General features: G+C 28.7%; 1 protein-coding gene across 1 annotated transcript in view; it reads left to right on the top strand.

The window, feature by feature from the left end:
• The first annotated feature begins 221 nt into the window (after positions 1-221).
• LOC136978947 (pseudouridylate synthase RPUSD2-like) overlaps positions 222-21,251 on the top strand; it is a 48,723-nt gene continuing 27,693 nt past the window's right edge. Inside the window, exons 1-6 of the mRNA XM_067274792.1 lie at positions 222-430; positions 682-763; positions 3,703-3,824; positions 8,084-8,184; positions 14,623-14,710; positions 16,056-16,134. Coding sequence (XP_067130893.1) covers positions 332-430; positions 682-763; positions 3,703-3,824; positions 8,084-8,184; positions 14,623-14,710; positions 16,056-16,134 — 571 coding nt within the window. The 5' untranslated portion in view covers positions 222-331. The remainder of the gene's footprint in view (positions 431-681; positions 764-3,702; positions 3,825-8,083; positions 8,185-14,622; positions 14,711-16,055; positions 16,135-21,251) is intronic.

Genomic DNA, 21,251 nt, shown 5'->3' on the forward strand with positions numbered 1-21,251 from the left:
TCGTGTTTATAGTAGATGAAGAAAAAATAATAAAATTAATAATTAGCTGCAGCTTTAGATCAATTAAGGGAAATATAAAGAAATACTTTTCGAGAGATGGTCAATATGATCGAAGCGAAAGTTGCGGAAACGCTTGGAAAAAAAAAAATTAAAAAATTATATGAAACTTTCTGGCAACATTTATCCGATATTGAGTTTAGATCACGTGTCAAACATGCCGCTTTTCTATAGTCTTTAATTCATCGAAAGAGTTGTTTTTTTAATCTGTCGGTTATGTGTCGCGAGGAGAGAAAATAACGCGGAGGAGAAACGTAATAAGACATATTTTAAAATGCTTTCCAAGTATTTCTCATTCTGGACTAAATACGTAAAATATAGAAATTGCTTACAACCGATTAGGAATTTCAATTCCTTACACGAAAAGCATTTGGTAAACAAAAGAAAAAAATTATTTTGTTAGTAATAGTGAATACGATTAAAATATTTTTTCTTTTAAATTCAAAAATTCATATAGTAAATCTCAACAGTAATACAAAACTATTAATTTATAATTAAGTTTTATTCAACTAAAAAGAACTATTGCTTGCATTATTCTGAATGTTTTAAAATGTTCATACTAAAATATAAAATGATCTTATTAAAGTAATGATCATTAATAAAAATTAATACTTATTATAATAGTTTCAGATAGAAAAGAGAATAGAAGCTCTTTCAGGATTAACTGACGATTCCTTTAATGAAACAGAATATTATTTTGATAATGGTAAAAATCAATTTAATTAAAAAATATTAAATTTTTAATATATTTTTTATATCATTCTTATTACATTTGTAATGTTATTTTTGTTATTTGAATTGTAAAAAAATTGAAAATAACTTTATTTTAGACTATTTTTAATTTTATCAAATTTTTCTACTGGAAATTTTGATAAAATGAGAAATAAAGTCAGAAAAAATATGTAAATGATATTACAAATAAAATAAAATATTAATATTTTATATATAATATAGTAAAGCTAAAATTACAGTTCTGAATGAGTGATTTTGACCCCCAAGTTTTAGATCTCAGGTCCTGACCATCTCAATCAGAGCTGCATTTATACTGTAGTAAAAGTTATATTTCGGTAACATTTTTTACCAAACAAAAGCATATCTGAGATGTAAAAAATGTTGTTAAGTAAAAACTTGTGACAATTTAGAGGGCAGTCAAAATTTTTCTTAGGAGTTTTCCCTTGGTAAAGATAAGCTTGGCACTTGGAAGTGAAAAGAATAATACAGATATCCACAAGATTTTTACTTGTTTTATTCTTTTTGCTTTCAAGTGTCAAGCTTATCTTTATCAAGGAAAAATTCCTAAGAAAAATTTTGACTGTTCTCTAAATTGTCACAAGTTTTTACTTAACAAAATTTTTTACATCTCAGATGTTTTTGTTTGAAATCAGTAGTTTTTGTTTAATAATTGTGATATTACGTGAAAACATAAGACAATGATGTACAGTACAATTCATTCAGCACTCGCTGACTAACACAGTGCTGACAACCAAAAGCTGAACAACATGTTGCTGATGGACACTTTTGATACACTGTTTAGAAAAATTGTTATAAAAAGTTTTAATTGGCATAAATGATAACTTTTGTTATTCTGAGTAACATTTTGAATAAAAGTCATTTGTTTTGATGCAATTTTTTCCTTATAAGCAAAAAATTAATCCATAAAACTGAATTAGTTCTATAGGCAACTCCTGTGAACTTTGACCTGTTGACCTGGAAGTTTTGTGAGCATTTTGCTGATTTTTCTTCTAGTTTTCAATTTAGAATATTATATTTTAATATTTATATAAATATTTTAAAATTAATGTTTAATTCTTGAACAATTCAAAAATTAAACAGCATTAAAATCTAGATTATAAACCAGTGGTTCCCAACCGGTGTTCTGCGGAACACTGGTGTTCCGTAAGCATCTCCCAAGTGTTCCGCAGATTTAGTCGCAAATCGGAAAGTGTACAATCGTATTCAAGTTGCCGAATATCAAAAAATTAAAATCATAAAATTTTCACAAACTTAAATATATATGTACGACTCGTACTTATGGAGTGTACTACTGTTTCGAATAAGATAAAGGCAATGATAAAAACTGAATGAAATATGTAAAAACCATCAGGCACAAGTTTCCCATTAAAGTTATTTAGGTATATTTTTTCCTGTCTTAGAATTGGCATTAATAATATGAGTAGAGATTTTGAATTATAACTGCTCAAATTTAATAAAATAACTGATGACAAGCTTATATATTTCATATTAACTTAAGTAAGTGTTCCGCTAAAGAAAATTGCTCACAAAAGTATTCCGCATCCTAGATAAGGTTGGGAACCACTGTTATAAACAAATTTTCAGTCTGAATATCATAAGTGTTTTATAATACATTTATTTATTCATTGTCTTGAATGTGATACATTATATTGATATAAAATAAAATGTATTTTCTTTCTAAAACATTTCATTAAATCTTAGTTTTATGAGTGTTTAAAAATTAGAACAGTAATATATAAATTACAAAATATTTTTTAACAATAAATAAGTTTAGAAAAAACCTTTAGATTTGTGGTGGCTTTTATTATATTGTAAATAAGTTCCAGTTCCAGACTTTTAAATGCGAAAAATTTATAATTCAGAATTATTTAGTTGCACATTTATTTTAGATAGCTTCATCTTTTTTTATTTTTGATTTATACTAAGTGCATTGATAAAATGTAAAATATATGATAAAAATAGTAAAAATTTTTTGTCAGATGAATGAAATTTCTTCAGAAAAAATATGAAATATAATTGATATCCAAAAATAGAATGCATTATATTTACATTAAAATGAAATTTTTTCAGAAACTTTGGAAAATGATTCAGAAAAATCATTTCTCAAAGTTTCTGAAAAAATTGTACATGATTTTAAAGTAATGAATATATAAGTATATTTAAAAATTAAAATTTTAATTTATTTAAAGTAGAATTTTTGACATGTATTTAACAGAACGTACTCAGCAAATAATTATTAGATTTTCAAAACGCACCTTATGTTGCTTAGATAATTTATTGAAAAGAAACTAATGTTTTTGACCTATTCCAAAGGCCATCCTCAGGTTAAACCAGAAGATTGGAACATAAATTTAAATACAAAAAATAACAGAAAATAAGAAAACAGCAGAAAAATGATATATATAAATATAAATTTAAAAGAAAAACAAAATCAGATATAATAATAAAAATAAAAATCCAGTAAGAATACCTTAAGCAAATGTTAATATAAATTATTAAGGTATATTCATAAAACATGAAATTATAAAGTAAGGCATAAATTAGGTGTTCGTGGAAAACTTTTCGACTATAAATTTCCAAGTCGTCGGTAGACCTTCCACATCCCTTGCATTTATACATGTCTCTTCCAGTTTGCTTTTACTTTTTAAATAAGTATTTTTATATATAAAATGAAAAGACTTGATATCAATGAACGTGAATTAAGTTTTGTTCAGATATAAAAATGGAAGTGATTTATAGATTTAAATATTATAGCTTAACATTCAATAATAAATAAATGTTTATTTTTTGTGTTTTATAAACCATATTTTAAAACTTTTATATGTATATATGGTTGGCAATAAGAAATAATAACATTTATGTTTTTTTTTATTATTAAAAATGTTTTCCTAGGTCTGAGAAAAGTATATCCCTATTACTTTTTATATCATATGTTCTGCAAAATCAACTGGGTAGGAGAAAAATTATTAGATGTAATCACAAATGACTATCCTATGTATAGCAAAGAAGAATATGTGAGTAATTTATTAAAAATCTTAACTTAGTTTATAATAAATAAATTGTCAAATAAAATAAACACAGAAAGGTCAACATTGTGATATGAAGAAAAACTCAATAAACTAGAAAAAACAATCACTTTTGTCTTTTCATTAAAAGATTCTTGGTATAAATCAATTCAAAAAGAAAATAAAATTATATTACAAAACATCTTTCTCAGTTTTTCTAGCAAATTTTAATTAAACAAACTAACATTTAATGAGAGTTTGCTAGAAAAAGTGAGAATGGTGTTTTGTAATATTAGAGAGGTTGAGGTGCAAGTACAAATGTTAAACTTATATGGCAAGCAGAAGTACACGTTTGATGTTTTAAGTCCAAGTAAAAGACCTTGCGGCGCTCGTTCACAACATCATGTGAAACAGTGAATGTTGCGCATTGACTCAAGGGAAATTTGTTGAAAAAATGGAGGATACGTTTAACATCAAGGGTTACCAGCAAAGGTAAATAAACAAATTAAACTGTTTAAAATTATATATAGGATGTTTAATAACATTAAATAATTATTTTCAATTAGCGTCGTGTCTCCTACTGTACGATCGGACGATAGGACTACCTGATACTTTTGTCGAGGGAAGTAGTGGCTTATGTAAATTTGAAAGCAGCTCAGAAAATTAATTTTTAGAAAATTTACAAACGTGTTACGCTGTTGATGGTAGAAGATGTCGTGGAAGAACAAACCTACCTTAAGATAAGCTATTACGAAGACAAATATATGTAAATTCTATAGGCACTTCACATCACTTGCTAAAAAATTGAATAATTAAATAATTTCTGGATTAAAATCGTCTGTTTCTTTACAATATTATTCGTACATGCTTAAATAATCATTATTTTAATAAAACCACAAACACAAAAAATGAAGAAGTTTAAGCCAATTGTCTACTTGCTATTCTAGACGTAGCAAATGTCATTATTAACCGTATAGAATTTCCAGATGGCAGCACTTGTCTGTCTGCCATTCGTGTTTTGGGCTGAATACATGCGCCTCAACCTCTATTATCTAGAAGTTCTAACTTATAGTGCTTAGAATTGAAAGTAAAAGTAACAAAGTTGGAACAGAACAATATTTGAAAACTCAAAAAAATCAAATATATGTACAGTACATGTTAAATATTCATTGAAAACTTCATAAATATACATACAGTTATTAACATCCAAACAAAACATCTGAGATGTGAAAAAATTTTGCCAAGTAAAAATTTATAAAAATTTAGATGACAGTCAAAATTTTTTTTAGTAGTTCTTTGGTAAAGATAAGCTTGGTGCTTGGAGGCAAAATGTAGAAAACAATAATACAGGCAAAAATCTTGTAGATACCACTTCCAAGCACTAAGCTTATCTTTACCAAAGGAAAACTCTTAGGAAAAATTTTGTAATTTTGAGTAACATTTTGAATAAAATTCATTTGTTTCCATACAATTTTATTACAAGCATAAAATTAAGCCGTAAAACTGAAGTCAAAATAGGTGTTTGTGGGTGGAGAAATCAATCCCCGAAAATCGGCAACTCTGATTCCAGTCAGTGACTTTTTTACTTGGCGGGGAGTCATTACTCCTGATAGAGGAGGAAATCTTAAATGATATGCTATTAATGGAACTAATTATATAACAGCAACTACTAGTAAGTTAAGATATTCAAAATGTATTTGAGTGAAGTTTGTATTAAAATCATAGGAGGTTTATTGAGATAGAAAAAAATACTCATTTTCTATCTAAATTAATATTTTCTTTGTATTCCAGTTCATAATAAAATTATGTATAAGAACTGGAACTTGGAAGAAAAAAACATTATTTACTATCTTAGTGAGAAGTTTGTGTCTTAATTGATTTCTTTATAAACTCTCAAACGACATTTTGAATTCTGATTTTCACTCAGTTGTTACTGTTGCATTATAATTTTTGTCTCTTACTGAAACTATTAAAGTTAAAACAAATTTTAAATGAATAAAATTGAATAAAAATCAAATAGAACAGTTTAAAAAACATCAATAACTATAGTATTTTTTAGAAGCTAAATATAGTAAAAAATAGAATTCTATTTTGTTGCATTAGTTTTTAAAATTGTAACTGAAAGACAGTGAAGATTATTATTAAATATATAAGTTGACAAATCTATTGGGTGCAAAGCTAGAATTGTTGATGACACTCTGGGGTAGAGTTGGGAATTATTATCTACTCAATATATTTTAACCTCTTGTTAGTTTAGAGAGAAACTGTTTTGATCAATAAATTCAGCTAACTTAGTTGCAGATTACCAGAATATACTGTATATATATTAGAGGTGGAAATCCAGTTCTCTCTATGGAAATGGAGCTGTTGGAACTGATCCAAGTGAGAATCAGATCCAATGTTAAGCTAGATGGTTCCATCAGAACAGTTGGACTAGATGGTTCCTCAAAACTATTATGTTTAGTTGGAATTACTTGGTTTGTTGGAATAGATGGTCCTTTGTCAGTTTTATATATATAATAGAATATTTGTCTCTATTCTTAGCTGTTTGATCTGCTCCAAATTATTCTTGTTTAACTTGGACCCCGAGGAAAATAAAGACTATCATGAAATTTGGACACCCTATCCCTCCTGATTTCATCTCCCATTATTAACTCCTAAAAGCTTTATCTAATCTGCACCAAATTTTTCATACCTATTCTCTGGGACTCTGAGGAAAATACAAACTTTCGTGAAATCTGTACACACCATTTTTTCTCCTAGTTTGATCTTTTCAACATGCCATGATTAACAACAATGGTATGCTAAATAACGAAATTTGTAATTTGGATTTCATTTTAACATTTAGCCTTTTTGCTTTTTGGCCAGGCAATACCTCACATATTAATCTTCAATTTGAAAAAATTATTTTTTTCAAATTGAAGATTAATGTTTCTGTAATAAATATTAGTCGTCATCAATGCTTGTTTTGTCAAACATCTTTATTTTCAAGTTATAGGTATTATTCAATGGTTGGCAATTTGTGAAATAAAAATCTTCAACAAGGCAAGTGTTGTTAATAACTAATATTAATTATTATTGGAACAATTTGGAAAATAAATGACACAACACGGTTCCAGGAACAATAGTTATGAAAAAAGATTAAAATGATGCACAATACAACGTTCAAACAAAACTTTTATTTATATTTTATATATTAATTTATTGCTTTTACTGTAAAAACTAAATTATCATCCCATCTAGATCCTAAAAGTTATTTTTTATATACTAACATTATAGCAAATAAGAGTACTTGCTGTAGATTTAAAGCTTTTCTTTCTTCTAACATAAATTCTATTAACTGTATAATACTACAGTAATCTAAATTCTAAATTGCTATTTCAAATTGCTGGAAACTGTTATCATTGAATTGCTCACTGCTGCCTTCTTTTCCTCTTTGAGTAACTCAGAAATTAAGGTTAAGTCTGGTTGGTTACTAAATGCAAACGGCAACTTTTCTATCAATCTGTCTTTCCTCTTCTCTCGACAAACAACAATGGTAAGTTATAATAGCAGAACACAAAACATAACATGAAGAATAAAATACTGAAACACAACACAAAACACGTAATCTTATGAACCCTCACAAGGGACTAGTACTTCTTATGAGCCATTCATGGGACCTTATGAGTCCTCTTTGGGACACCATTTACTAACCAACACAGACACTCTTGTCTACATATCAGTTCTTGGCCTTTTTGTGCTCTCAGAGCGGTAAAGGCCTAAAACCACAAATAAAAAAAATACTACAGTAAACTATACTCTAAATATCCTTTGTGAATCCAGTAAGAAATTTAACTTTAGAACATAAATGATCCAATGATGATCAGTATTGATCAAAAACATTTGCTAGAATATTTTTGAAGTTAAATTAAATTTTGTACTGGATTCACAAAGTCATGATTTATATTTTCTTTTCATTTTTAAAATCTTTTCTTATAACAAACTAGATTTCAAATGGGATAAAGATGGAAAGATATTCCCTTTTTTTTACAGTCCGACGATTATTATTTGTACATTCACAACATGCACAACAAGAAATGGACATTTTGATCTTGTTCATAAAATCTTTGTTATTTCTCTTAAATCGATTGAAGATAGTTCATTGTTTAGATTCAATACAACATATTCTATTCTACCATAAATATATTTTTACTATACTACACAATTCATATGTTATGCAAAATACTTCAGTTTTTAAATGTAATAGATTTTTTTTATTCTTTTAGAAAATGCTTATAGAAGATGGCATTATTAGAGTTAACAAGAAAAATGTATCAACTGATTATATTTTAAAAAGTAGTGATGTTATTACACATTTTGTACATAGGTAAATATTAATTTTTTCTGTTTAACTTTTAAAATTTAATAAGTGAAATATAAATTATAATCATATTTATTGAATGACTATTTCTGTTTTTAAGAGTTCTTTCATATGCAGAATGTGTAGGCTGACCATTACTTATATTTTAATTGTTTGCAGAGAAGATTAATTTTTATTTCATTCATTACTTGAAATGAATTAAATTATTTAAAGGCAAAAATTTTATTAAAAAACTTAACAGAAAATTTTCAATATTTCTTACTTGAAATGACTTTGATTTTACTTTAAATATAAAAATGGATATTCACATAAGTGACTTGACTGCACAGTTTAAATACTTTTGGCACTGCACATGTGCAATTTAAATAAGTGGACATCTGAATTATCCGCGACCTCACAATTTATATGCTTGAGCTAGATATACTTTTTCATTGCATGAATAAGATGTAGCCAATTGGCAATGAGAAAATGTCATTCCACAGTGCATACTCATAGGTAGTAATATCTGGAAGAAAACAGAGGGTGTACAGAGAGTAGGAAGTTCATTTGTGTCATGGCAACATGCCTGGTGGACATGTCTCAGATGTATAAACTGTCATATAATAAAAATTACTGTTTTATGAAGGCTGCTCAATGTAATGATATAATAGGTTTAATATCATTCTCTACAAAATGCTCAATGGATGAATATGTAACTGAGAAATTAATAGAATTAATGTTCAATTTTCCAGAAATTTTTGATAAAAGCATGAAAAGTATAAAAATGTAAAAATGATAGAAATAATTATAAATTGATATTTTGTTTTATTTTTCTTTTTTCCATAAAGGACAGGTATGTTGCTAAGATGATTGTCATCATCATCATTTATCTTTGAATTATTCTCCCTTCAAAAAATACACTTACGTAAAACCAGATAACCGGAGTGATTAGTATTCGGGTCGCAATTCGGTTATCTGGTTTTACGTAAGTGTATTTTTTTGATTGAATCACCGGTGTGTAAGGAAGATTGAGTATTCTCCCTTCTTTCCATTAGATAGTTTATGGTTAAAGTAGTGGTTATCAGTGGTGAAATTTGCAAGGAAGTCATTATTATATACTGACTTGACATGATAAAATCATTCAAGTGATACTCACCTTAAAGTAAATTCTGTTTTCAGAATTATGAAAGTTAATATATACATGTTCTTTAATTAGAGAGGTTGCAGCTGAAGTTTTCATCTCTAAAACGTGTACATCAAATGTTGAGTGCCGCCATCTTGTAAGCCTAGAAATTTGACAATGGCATTTGGAGTGTCATTGGAATCTTGCTTGACGTTCCAAATGCCATTGTCAAGCTTCTAGGCCAGCGGTCAACAACCCAAATGCATTGGCGTGCCACAAAACATGTAATTGAAAATTCAGGACACTACGTGTGAGACTAAAATAAAATTTTAAAATTTATTGCACATTAACACATTTTTATTTAACTATAAAATATACACTATATAAAAATATTATAAAAAATTACAATATTTAAACAGTAGTGACTCCCTTGTGGTTCAATTTTAGAAGCTAACACATCAATATTTGGTTCATAGTTTGAAGTTTTTAATTTTATGCACAATTTTGAATTTTCCTCGGATAAATGATTTCGATATGGATTAATAATATATTTCATGATTGAGAATGTTTACTCATTTTTTGTCTTTAGGACAATCCAACAATTAAATTTGTTTATAAAATAGAAATTATATGATGAAATATATCACACAGATATTTCTTAAATAATATACATAGGCTGTTTTTTTTCAACCTCTGATGGTCCATAAAACAAAGACAAGTGTAAATAACAATATGAATGTATTACAAAAGTTAGGTACAAACATCGTTACTTTTTGACATAATCATCATGAACATTGTCTATCTGTGGACGAGCTTTGAAATCCCCCTCTTCATAGAATGTTGTTGTCAGTGATTGAGATGGGCCTTAATGTTGTTTTGAAGATTGTCATTAGTCTCAAACCTCTTCCCTCCTAGCCACGTTTTCAGTTCAGGTAAGAGGTGGAAGTTGCTTGGAGCTAAATTGGGGTTATACACTGGATGTTTAAAAAGATCCAAGCCGAGTGGAAGTTTGAAAGGTGGAAGTCTTCACACGTTAAAAGTGTGAAGACTTCCATCTCTTTCCTGAACTGGTGGCAGCATTCTATGAAGAGGGGATTTCAAAGCTCCTCCACAGATAGACAAATGCCTCAATCTTCATGGTAATTATATCAAAAAGTAACCATGTTTGTACCTAACTTTTGGTAATAAATTCATATTGTTATTTACACTTGTTTTTGTTTTATGGACCATTAGAGGTTGAAAAGAACTGCCCTTGTATAATGTTGTAGAATTTTGTCAGATGGCGATTATGTAAAAATAAATTTAAAGACAAAATCTGTTCAAAAGGAACCATCATTTATTCACTGTGTTCCAGAATACAAACTTTTTTGACAACCGATTATTTTTTACATAATCACCATTTGATGAAATTCTACAATTGAAAATTTTCTGCAAAGATTCATCACCAGAGGACAGCTAAAAGTCTACATTTACCAGCACCTATTCTCCAGTAGATATAAAGCCCAAACATTTCCAAGTGGTAAGGATGGAGAGAAAGAAGACATCTATAATGTCACCAGTTCTGATTTTTAAATTTTGTATTTTTAATTGGATAGTTTTCGTTTTTTAAAGGACTTGAATTTTGATGGCCAAGTAGCATACAAAGAAAGGTTGGTTGTCAAAAAAGTTTGTATTCTGGAACACAAAGTGAATAAATGGTGGTTCCTTTTGGACAGGCTTTGTCTTCCAATTTATTTTTAATATATAATGTATAAATTTCAATGAAAAAATTATATTTTTTGTCATTATTGTAAGAAGAAAAATATAATAATAAATTCCTGAAAGAAAATAAGAAAGGATGAGATTTCAAATAACCCTTGTCAACTTCTAATGAACAAGTATGTTAGGAAAAAGTATGATCTGTTGCAGTGGCGTAGCTACATATTCAGCGCCCTGGAGTCAGTGTGCCTCTTAGTTCCTCAGAAGAGGTCTCACGAAATTTGTTTTGAACATTTAATTTAAAAAATATATCTAATTATTTCAATTTAAAACGTTACTCAATAATAATTTATTTGAGATTCAAGGCATTTCAATAATAAGATATTCAATTTAATAAATGCAAATATAATAACAGAACAAAATATAATTCTTTAAGTACAGAATACCTAATAATATAAACTGTATTGACAAAATATATGCAAGTTTAGTTTAATAACAAACACATAATAGCGAGGTTGCAGCTGAAGTTTTCATTTTTAAAACATGAATGCCGAGCATCCCCTGTCTTGTAAGCAGCACTCGATGTTCGAAGTACATGTTTTACAGATGAAAAACTTCGGCCACAACTTTGCTAATAATACATAAAAAGCTTCATGATTGTTGTTTTTTCGCTTTTTCATTTGCAATTCAGTCAATCACTTTCTCTAAATCAAGTCGACAAGCTATTGTTTTTTTCAATTGATATAGTTGTCAAAGAGCTAAGACGGCGTTGTGACATGCTGCTTCTTAAATACATTTTGATTAATTTCAGTTTTGAAAAACTTGTCGTCACAGGTAAAGTTAAAAAAATGAGGCATGCTGCAATAATGTCAGAGAAGCCACTTGAGGCTGTGGTGTGAATTAAAATTCGTTCAGCAACGTTGCGTATAGAAGTAATTTCTTTTAAGTGAGTATTAAAACAAATTTTAAATCGAAGCAATTGAGGTCCAAAACTAGGCGAAATGTCAGAGAGATATGCTGATTGTGACAATTCTGATCTTTCCAGTATATTTTTATCAGATGACAAAACAAGATGTGCAAGTGATAAGCACTTAAAAAGTGTACATAATTCTTGAACGGATTCAAATCTAATAGTTAATCAATTAATTATTAAATCCATTACTTTGTAAAACATCTTGACTTTGAAACATTGTTCACTGTTTTCAATGCACTCATCTATCTGTAATTCATCAAAGAATTTTTTCACACAATGCAATCTTTTTTTGGGGGAAAAAGATTCAATATTATATATAGCTGATAACTCAAGTGCATCGTTTTTAACAAACTCCCAATTATTCCTTAAGTCCTGGAATTGGGTTAGGAGTGATGAAAGCATCTCAGCGAATTTCTCTATGGGTTCACGAACACCTTCCAGCATTTTCGAGACTATTAATCGATTCGAGTATTTTACTTTGTACTATCATCAAAATAATGGTTGAAAATTGTTCAAAATAATTAATCAAATTTTTAGCTTCACATCACTCATCATAATTTTTTTCATTTTATGATAAATATGTCAATATCTTAATTACATCAAAAAAACAAGAATGTAGTGCATCAAGAGCATTAATACGGGAAGACCATTGTGTTGGACAAACTCTTTTCAATGTTTTGTTAAGTTGGTTTGATTTATTTCCATTATCATTGCCCAACACCTAACAGAACTGAAAAAAACAAAAAATTTTTCTAACTGTTCATAAAATTGCCCACCTTCTTGTACATTGGTGACACTGTTTTTGATCACTAAATTCAAATTATGAGAACAGCAATGCAGCAGGGTTTTGTTGTTTAATTCTTGCTTGTAACCCCGAGTAGGCACCACTCATATTCGCAGCCCCGTCGTAACCTTGACCACGCAATTTTGATAGATTGGTGAAATTTTTAATACATTTTAAAACTGTTGTTTATAATCTGTATGATGTTTGATCAGTAACCTGAATAAATCCACAAAACATTTCCTTTATTTGCAGCTTGATTGGTTTTTCATTTTCATCTTTTTTTATTAAAACATAACGGAATACGATACTTAGCTGATCAAGTTTTGATAGATCTTGCGTTGTATCTGTTATTACTGTTATGAAAGTGGCCTCTTCTATTTCACTTTTAATTTGGACATTAATTTCATGTGCAATCAAATTAATTAATTCATTTTGTATATCCAGACTCAAGTAATTGGTACTGCCTTGGGTTTCTTTAATAGACCTGCTAAAACATCACCATAGCAAGAACATAATTTAATTATTTCTAGAAAGTTTCCTTGCAAAGTTCCTATATCATGAAGATCTGCAATTTTATGATCTCGGAAAGGTAAACTATTTATAGCAAGCGTTATATGTAGTTATATTTACTATATGTCGCATCACTTTGCGCCAATAATTTACTGCATTGTTAATTTCTTGCTGACTAACATCTATGGTTGAACCACTTTTCCATCGATAGTAAACTTTGCAAGAAATTCCATGTTGGTTCGATTCTTTGCGTTTTTCAACATTTCTTGGTAAATGAAGAAACGGACACACATCTGCGAAAATCGTACTGGGCAAGCACAAACTCTAACATACGTTCACAAACTTTGACCTATCTTACCCAAGACAGACCACCCTTACAATTAGTCAGGAAAGGGGTAAACAAGGCAATAAAATACTTAGCCAGCTCTAGAGATAAGAGGTTTGTTTTGTTTAAAAGCCAGGTGTGTGTGACTAATAAATCTACAAAGTTTAGCGAATTTCTATAAACTCATGCTATCGAGATTACCGGAAGTGCCGCCATTTTGTATACCATAGGTAAATCTACCCTAATTTTTTTTACAAACGTTTTTACAAGTTTTTATTTTGCCTTTCTAATTTGGCACCCTCATGATTTGTGCACCTGGAGCAGTTTGCTCCAATTGCTCCGCAGTAGTTACCCCCTGATCTGTTGAAATAATTGATTTTTTAGATTTCATTAGGCTATTGAAAAATTGTTCTAATTAAAGGCTATGTATTTCTGAAAAAACTTGTTTGTAATTAAATCATTTTGAATTTTTAGAATGATTTAAACTTTGATATGAAAATAATAATAATAATAAATTTAAATTATTGACATACATTACAAATTATATTGTTTAAAAAATGTAAATAAGTGAAACAATTTATGAATATTATGAACATGTAAAAAGAAATCTCTCATTTAAAATTATATTAGCAAATATTCTTTAATTTTTATTTTTTGTAAATATAAACTGTTTAGAAATTGAAACAGATTTTAAATATTTAAAACAGCATATAAACATTTTAAATATTATTTCTATCTGTTAAAAGTGACAAATGTAAATGAATCAAAACAACATTTTTGTAAGTTTTGAAATACAAAGCATTTAATTAATTTTCTCTCTCTATTTATGTCATTATATTTAAATTCATTTTGAAAAAAATAGTTTTTTTTACTACATTGCTCTGTATATATACGAACTTTTTATAAAGTTTTCCCATTTCTTTCTTCATTTATTTCTAAAGATAATAAGATAATTAGAATATAAGATTTAAGATTTTATGAAAAAACAGTTATTTTATTCTATATTACATTAATAAATTATATATAAATAGAATAAACTTTTTTCTCTTTAGACATGAAGCACCTGTCTTGGCTACTCCAGTGAAATTGTTATATAAATCAAATGATATTGTAGTAGCTGATAAACCACCTTCAATTCCTGTAAGATTTATTTTTTGTATTTTATTCAATCAAAATACATTAATTCAAGCAATTAGTTCTTGTTATTTCTGATACAAAATAGTTTATATGAAGTTAGCAGATATTGATAATATAGTATAAAAGTATAATAAGCAGTATAAAACTGAACTCTAAAAGAATTACCAGTATGTGTTTTTCAAATTTCTTAAATACATTTTTAACTAAAAATAACTCTTTATATTTATAATTATTTTTTTATTTTGAATGTGTGAACAACTTGTATCTTTATTGTATTCTTTTTGTATAACAATATAAATTATATTGTTTGTTCTAATAATATTCTTTTAAAGATTTTGTAGAGTTTAACTTAATTTTTTCTAATTCATTCAGGAAATATTTTTTATTAAGCAAAATATTATTTTATTAGTGGATAATTATCTTAAAATATAAATATGTGATTATTCTTCAGTAAGATTAATACAGAAATTATTATTATTGTTTTGATAGATGAAGGTCAATTGTTTCTAATTAAAGTAATAGTATCACATAGAGTTACCAGTTGTACCTTTCTGACACAAAGACTTCAGTTTTAGCACATTTTCTCAGGCTCCAAGGTGTTTGGTTATTTCTCCAGGTCAAGAAGATTTTTGTCAATCATCATAATCTGTATTTGCAGAAATTAAAATTTGTCCATTGGTCTATTCATTTAATATCATACAATTTGACAAATGATGTTATATTACTGTTCGTAAATGGCAAATTTGGCATTTATCAGAAAACTATTTCATAAATTTCCATAATTTTATTGGAGAAACTACTAAGAGCCTCTAAGTTTTCTCTATGCCCTGGGTAAAATCCCTGGCTCCCCCTTTCAATGGCTCTGTCTAGTGGAACCCATTCTAGCAGCAAAGATGAAAAAATCTGTTTTGCATCAGATGCAAGTTATCATTGAACCTGTCCTGTCTGAAGGTACTCATGGTGATAACCAAAGTACTGGTTATAAGCAGTTTTATAAGTATATTTTAACTTGTGAGTTTTGCTAAGTGAACTCAATTTTAATACACAAAAACACAATTTTTACATTATATTTTAAAATTAAATATGCTAATAATCATTGATGCAAGTTTTAGTTTAATTAATTAATTAATTACTATACAGAACATCCCCCAAAATAAGAATCCCAATCCTGATGCTGTAACTATGGCAACCTTACAAAAATAAATCAAGTGTCTTAATAATAATAAAAAATATATATTATTTTTTAATTTAATATTTCCATGTAGCAATTTAATTAAAAAGATGGCCAGCCCGTCCTGGGCTGGCGACTTGGAGTTTTCCGGGTTTAATGTAAAGGCACTTTTCTTAGGTACATCCCTGCGGACGATACAGACATAATTCTGCATTATTTATTCTTGCTAGAGAAAATAATTTGGAGAATCTTTACAGTAAGTTTTATTTAATATTTTTTAACTATAAATTTTATTCAGTCATATATAAAATTGCATCAAGCTAGTCATTAAAAAAGTACATATTTCTTGTATCTGATACTTAGAAACTTTTTAAAAGAGCATTTAGAATAGATGAGAAAGAAGAAAATAGATAAAAATTTAAAAATGTACAAAATAAAATTAAAAATCAATTCTAAATATCTTAATGATAATAGTTTCATTTACAAATATTTCATTGCTAATAACGAATTCCATAATTAAAGTACAGGTATACCTCGCCTTACGTCGGTAATTGGTTCCAGGAGAGGCGACGTAAGTCGAAAAATGACATAAGTCGAAACTACACGAGTAAATTCGACTTATGTAGTTATGACGTAAGTCGAAACTACGGTGGAAAATGCCAATAATGAGCACTTAAAGACCGCTAAATAAGACAACAACACAGAAACACAGATGTTTTCATGTTTCGTTCTCTAGGATTTATGATGATTATATTAACATTTACTGTAAATATACATATTTTAATATGATTTTATGTGCTTTTAACACTTTTCTAGTGATATTACGACTTCAATATTTGTGGCGGATGGATGTAAAGTCAAATAAAATGACTTAAACTTGATTTTTATTTTTCCATATACTTTTTTGACAAATGATGTATAATCGAGAACGACGTAACTTGAAATGATGTAACTCGAGGTATACCTGTATCCTCAAAATATACAACTATAGAACTTTAAAGCTAAATTTTCAAATTTACCAAAAGCTCTTAATATATTAAATAATTAACTGAAATAAAGTAGAAAAATGTTTTTCTAAAATGAATATTTCTTAATACATGAAAGAAAAAGCACAAATTGATTGAATTATTTTAAAAACTTAATAACTTTTAAAATAATAGTTAATTTATTAAGTAATAAATTAATACAATTACAGTAAAACTTTTATTTAATGAACTAATGGATTGAAGGAGGCATCTGTTAAAGCCAAAAGTCTATTATATAATGAAGTAGGTTTTCTGAATATATATTAAAAAATTGACAAATTAATTAGTTTATGTTCTTATTTATTTAGATATATTTGTGTAATTAAAATTAAGTATGTATGAGAAGTTTAATTTCACGGAACTGTTCTGAGACTGTAATAAACAAGTATACAGTCTAAATCAAAATAAACAAACAAACATATTTTTGGAAAATACAATTTAATTGTATTTAACTAAGTAAATAATGTTTTTAAAATTAAAACAAAATTTAAATTTGACAAGAATACAGAAAGAATTTATTATTATTTATTCATCTTTGGATGACAGTGTATCAAGACACTTCAGTTGTAGCATGAAGTTAAGAGCAGTGACTTATAGATTTAAAAAATAATAATGATAACCCATTAATTCAATTACATATAAAAACCACTTTAAATTAACATGATGTTAATTTTCATATACAGGGTGAGTTTTTTATTTTGAGACAATGAAATAACTTAATTGGATCTCATTATTTTGGGAAAAAGGTATAGTCAAAAGTTGTAGGGTTTCGAAGGGCCAATCAATTAGTGACCTTGGATTTGACCTTGACCTTTGAGGTCATTTGAGGGTCAAGTCTTTTTTCAATGGGAACAGATATTTGTGACTCATGCAATGGAAAGAGCAGGAAATTTCACAACCGGGTATAACTTTGACCTTATGGTCTAGGTGAAAGGTCAAGATTATTTTAAGGTTTAAATTATAAGCTGTTTCTAATGGGAAACCATACCTAATTGAGGGCCTAATCAGGTATCTTGTTGGACTCCCTGGTCTGTGGCATTATGTCACCCACTCTGTGGTCTATAGAAGTTCTGAGCTAAATTTCTAATTATGTTTCTATTGTACTCATGACCTGTCATGATGTCTTCTAGGTGTTCAAGTTCCTTGAGTGTATCCTCCCATCTAGAGTTGTGTGAACACACGTTTTGTTAATGCCTTGAATGCTGCCACCTATTAGGAATACGGGTCCTCAGACTCTGCCAGTATGTATAAAGGATGGAAGCTGGGTTTGTAGTATACTTCAGTCTCTATTTTGCCTTCTTTGAGCCTTATGGTGATGTCCAGAAAATTTACACTTGCTGTAGGCATCTGATCTATTTCTAGGGTGAGTCCGTATGGATTGTTATTCATGCTATCTAGAAAATTGTTAATCCTCGGCTCACTTTTCCAAAAGACTATCACGTCATCTATATATCTTCAGTATAAAATGATTTCATGTGTAAAACTGTTGATGACCTCCCTCTAACTGCCGCAGTACTAATTCACATAGATCGCCTGAGAGGGGGCTCCCCACGGGTACCCCCTTTTTTTGCAAGTATGTTGTGTTGTCTTTCATCTATATAAGAACTTCGGATGCAAACTGGAAGCCATGTTATTTCAATTCAAAAATTTTACTCTTAAAGGTGTTAGATAGATGACCAGCACGACTCTATTGTTAAAGGAAAAGTAAGATGTACAGGGGCAAGCCACTACTAATTTGAGATTTGAGCATATATTTTAAATTAAATATATTAAACATATGATTAAAAATTGCAGCCCAGCATTGTAATGATGTCATAATAAATAATTGCTCATATGAATTTAATTTTGTTTATTATTTTTACTTTCCTGGCTCTGTTATATATAACAGAGGAAAAGTATAGCAATCAGTCAAAAAATGACTCTACCAGGATTTTTACATTTTTCAACTTGGGACCTTGAAACGTTGAGAAATGCAACAAAGTTTGGTGATTTTTTTTCTGTGTGCATGGATGTTAGTGTGTGTGTGTTTGGGGGGGAGCACGATTTTGTTTACTCTCTTTGAAGCCCAATAACTCCTGTGCTTTTTGTCAAAAATCTCTGAAATTTTGCACAGACGTTTGTGTATTAAGGGGATTGATGCTATTAAATTTTGGTAGTTAAAGGTTGAGTGGGTGGGAAGATAAAGGGGGTTGTGTGTCATATCTCTAATAGGATTGGACTTGATGACAATTTTTTATAAAACTCACCCTTAACCTCAAAATTAAGCTTTTTGCTATTTTATAAGAGTTAAAAATATAAAAAAATTTTTAATAATAAAGTATTATAACAAATGGTGCCCCCTGCACGGTTTTAAATGTGGGGAAAGTTAAGCATCTCATTGCTGGATTTTTAAAAATTTTTTGACAACAGATAGTGTTACACGTAAAGGCAGTAAGTAAGTCATATGTAGGCAGAAATTAATTTATATATAGAAATTAAATCAATATTTTGGGGTTGTATATAGCTTAGTGTCAATTCTGTGGTTTAGATAATACTCATACAAATTTTTGTCCACATTGGTTTAAGATTAAAGATTTGTATAAAGGACAACTCAATAGGAATTTACAGTAAGACCCCACTTAACAAGGGGGATGCATTCCTAGACGACAAAGCGCTAAACGAAACAGTGTTAAATGAGGTCATTTTAATATAGAGTAATAGGGAAAGGGAAACACGCAACCAAAAATAAACAAATTTTATTTTAAGTTATTTTTATATTAATTTGTATAATAATATATGTTAAATAACACATAAACATATGCACCCAGAAATGTAAAGTTCATTTTTTGTGATGAAGGTCCTGGCTCTTCTGAAATTTGTTTTTTGTGATAAAGTCATGTAGTTACATTTGTCGCTTTCTTTTTCTTTTCTTAAGCAAATGTCAGTAACAGAAGATTGCATCCAAAATGCCTCGTCTTGCTTTTGCATTCCTTTCAAAATCTGGATCATTCACTACAATTTGATCAACAATTTCAGTTATCGTTACCAAACTTTTACTAAGGAAATCTGTAGAGAAATTTTTTGGGTTCTTCGTTTCCAGAATTTCTCTATTTCCAGTTCTACATGAATTCCTTGTTCTGCTAGTTCTTGAAGGTCGTCGTCGATAAGGTTCTCACCAGAAACCTGCAGTAATTCCTCAATATCCTGCTCGTTTCCATCTCCTAGTCCTGCTGTATATCGATTAGGTTGACAATTTGATCAATGATAAGCTCTTCTCATTGAGAATTCTTGGATACCTCCAGCCATATCTTCTTCCACACTTCGTTCATGCATTTATCAGTTAATTCTTGCCAAGTGAAGTCAATATTTCCTATGGCATCTACAATGTTATATTTATATAATACATCTCAAAGCCCGATGATATATTAATAAACCAACAAACGCCATTTTTATCTATTATTTAATTATAGCCATATAATAGCCTGATTATTTAGGCATTTGTTGGTTTATTGATGTTATATTTTTTCAAAAATTGCACAAAAAACATTGATTTAAGGAAAGAACAGTGCTACAACAAATTTCCACCTTTTGCTGATTGGTTTGTGTTTGGGAATAATCATATTATATACAAATCAATGAAATGCAGAAATAATTTGAATCGGAGTAAATTTTGAGCTTTTTTTAGGCTTCAAGCAGACCTTGTTATAGCAAATCAACATTAATTGAGGCAGCGTTAAGCAGGGTCTTACTGTATTTTTATTTATATAGATCCACGATACTCAACCTGTGGCCGCGGGCTGCATGCGGCCCGCAAAGCTTTTGTGAGTGGCCCGGACGTGACCCTTAAATAATGCAGCCAAAATATAAATTTTGAAATTTTTATGGCAAAAAATAGATTCGGTCACTTCGCCCACACTGCTAAGTCCCTTTTATCTTTTCTGTAAAAAAATGTGCTCAAATTTTACGTTGTTCACATCAATGTATCTGCGTGAAATATCATACTCAAAAATGAAATATGCAAAGAACATATATATAGAAATTGGCTTACTGATTCACACCTGGATGCCATTTTACAAGTAGCATGCAGCAGTTACAAGCCTAATTTAAATGAAATTATGAAAAAATGTTTGCAATATCAACAGTCACACGAAATTTCTAGGGTGAGTGAGAAATTATATAAGTATCTTATTATAATGCGGCCCGCGTGTATGTGTATGTAGCCCGAGAAAAAAAAAGGTTGAGTAACACTGATATAGATTATATGCTAAATAGTTTTTGATGAATATATATATATAACATATTTTAAATTTTGTATGTATTTTTGTATATTTTTCTGTAATTTACTTTGTTAATCTCGCCCCTTTTGGAA

The sequence above is a fragment of the Centruroides vittatus genome, unplaced genomic scaffold (genome assembly GCF_030686945.1).
Source record: "Centruroides vittatus isolate TY-2023 unplaced genomic scaffold, ASM3068694v2 contig_564, whole genome shotgun sequence".
NCBI lineage: Eukaryota > Metazoa > Arthropoda > Arachnida > Scorpiones > Buthidae > Centruroides > Centruroides vittatus.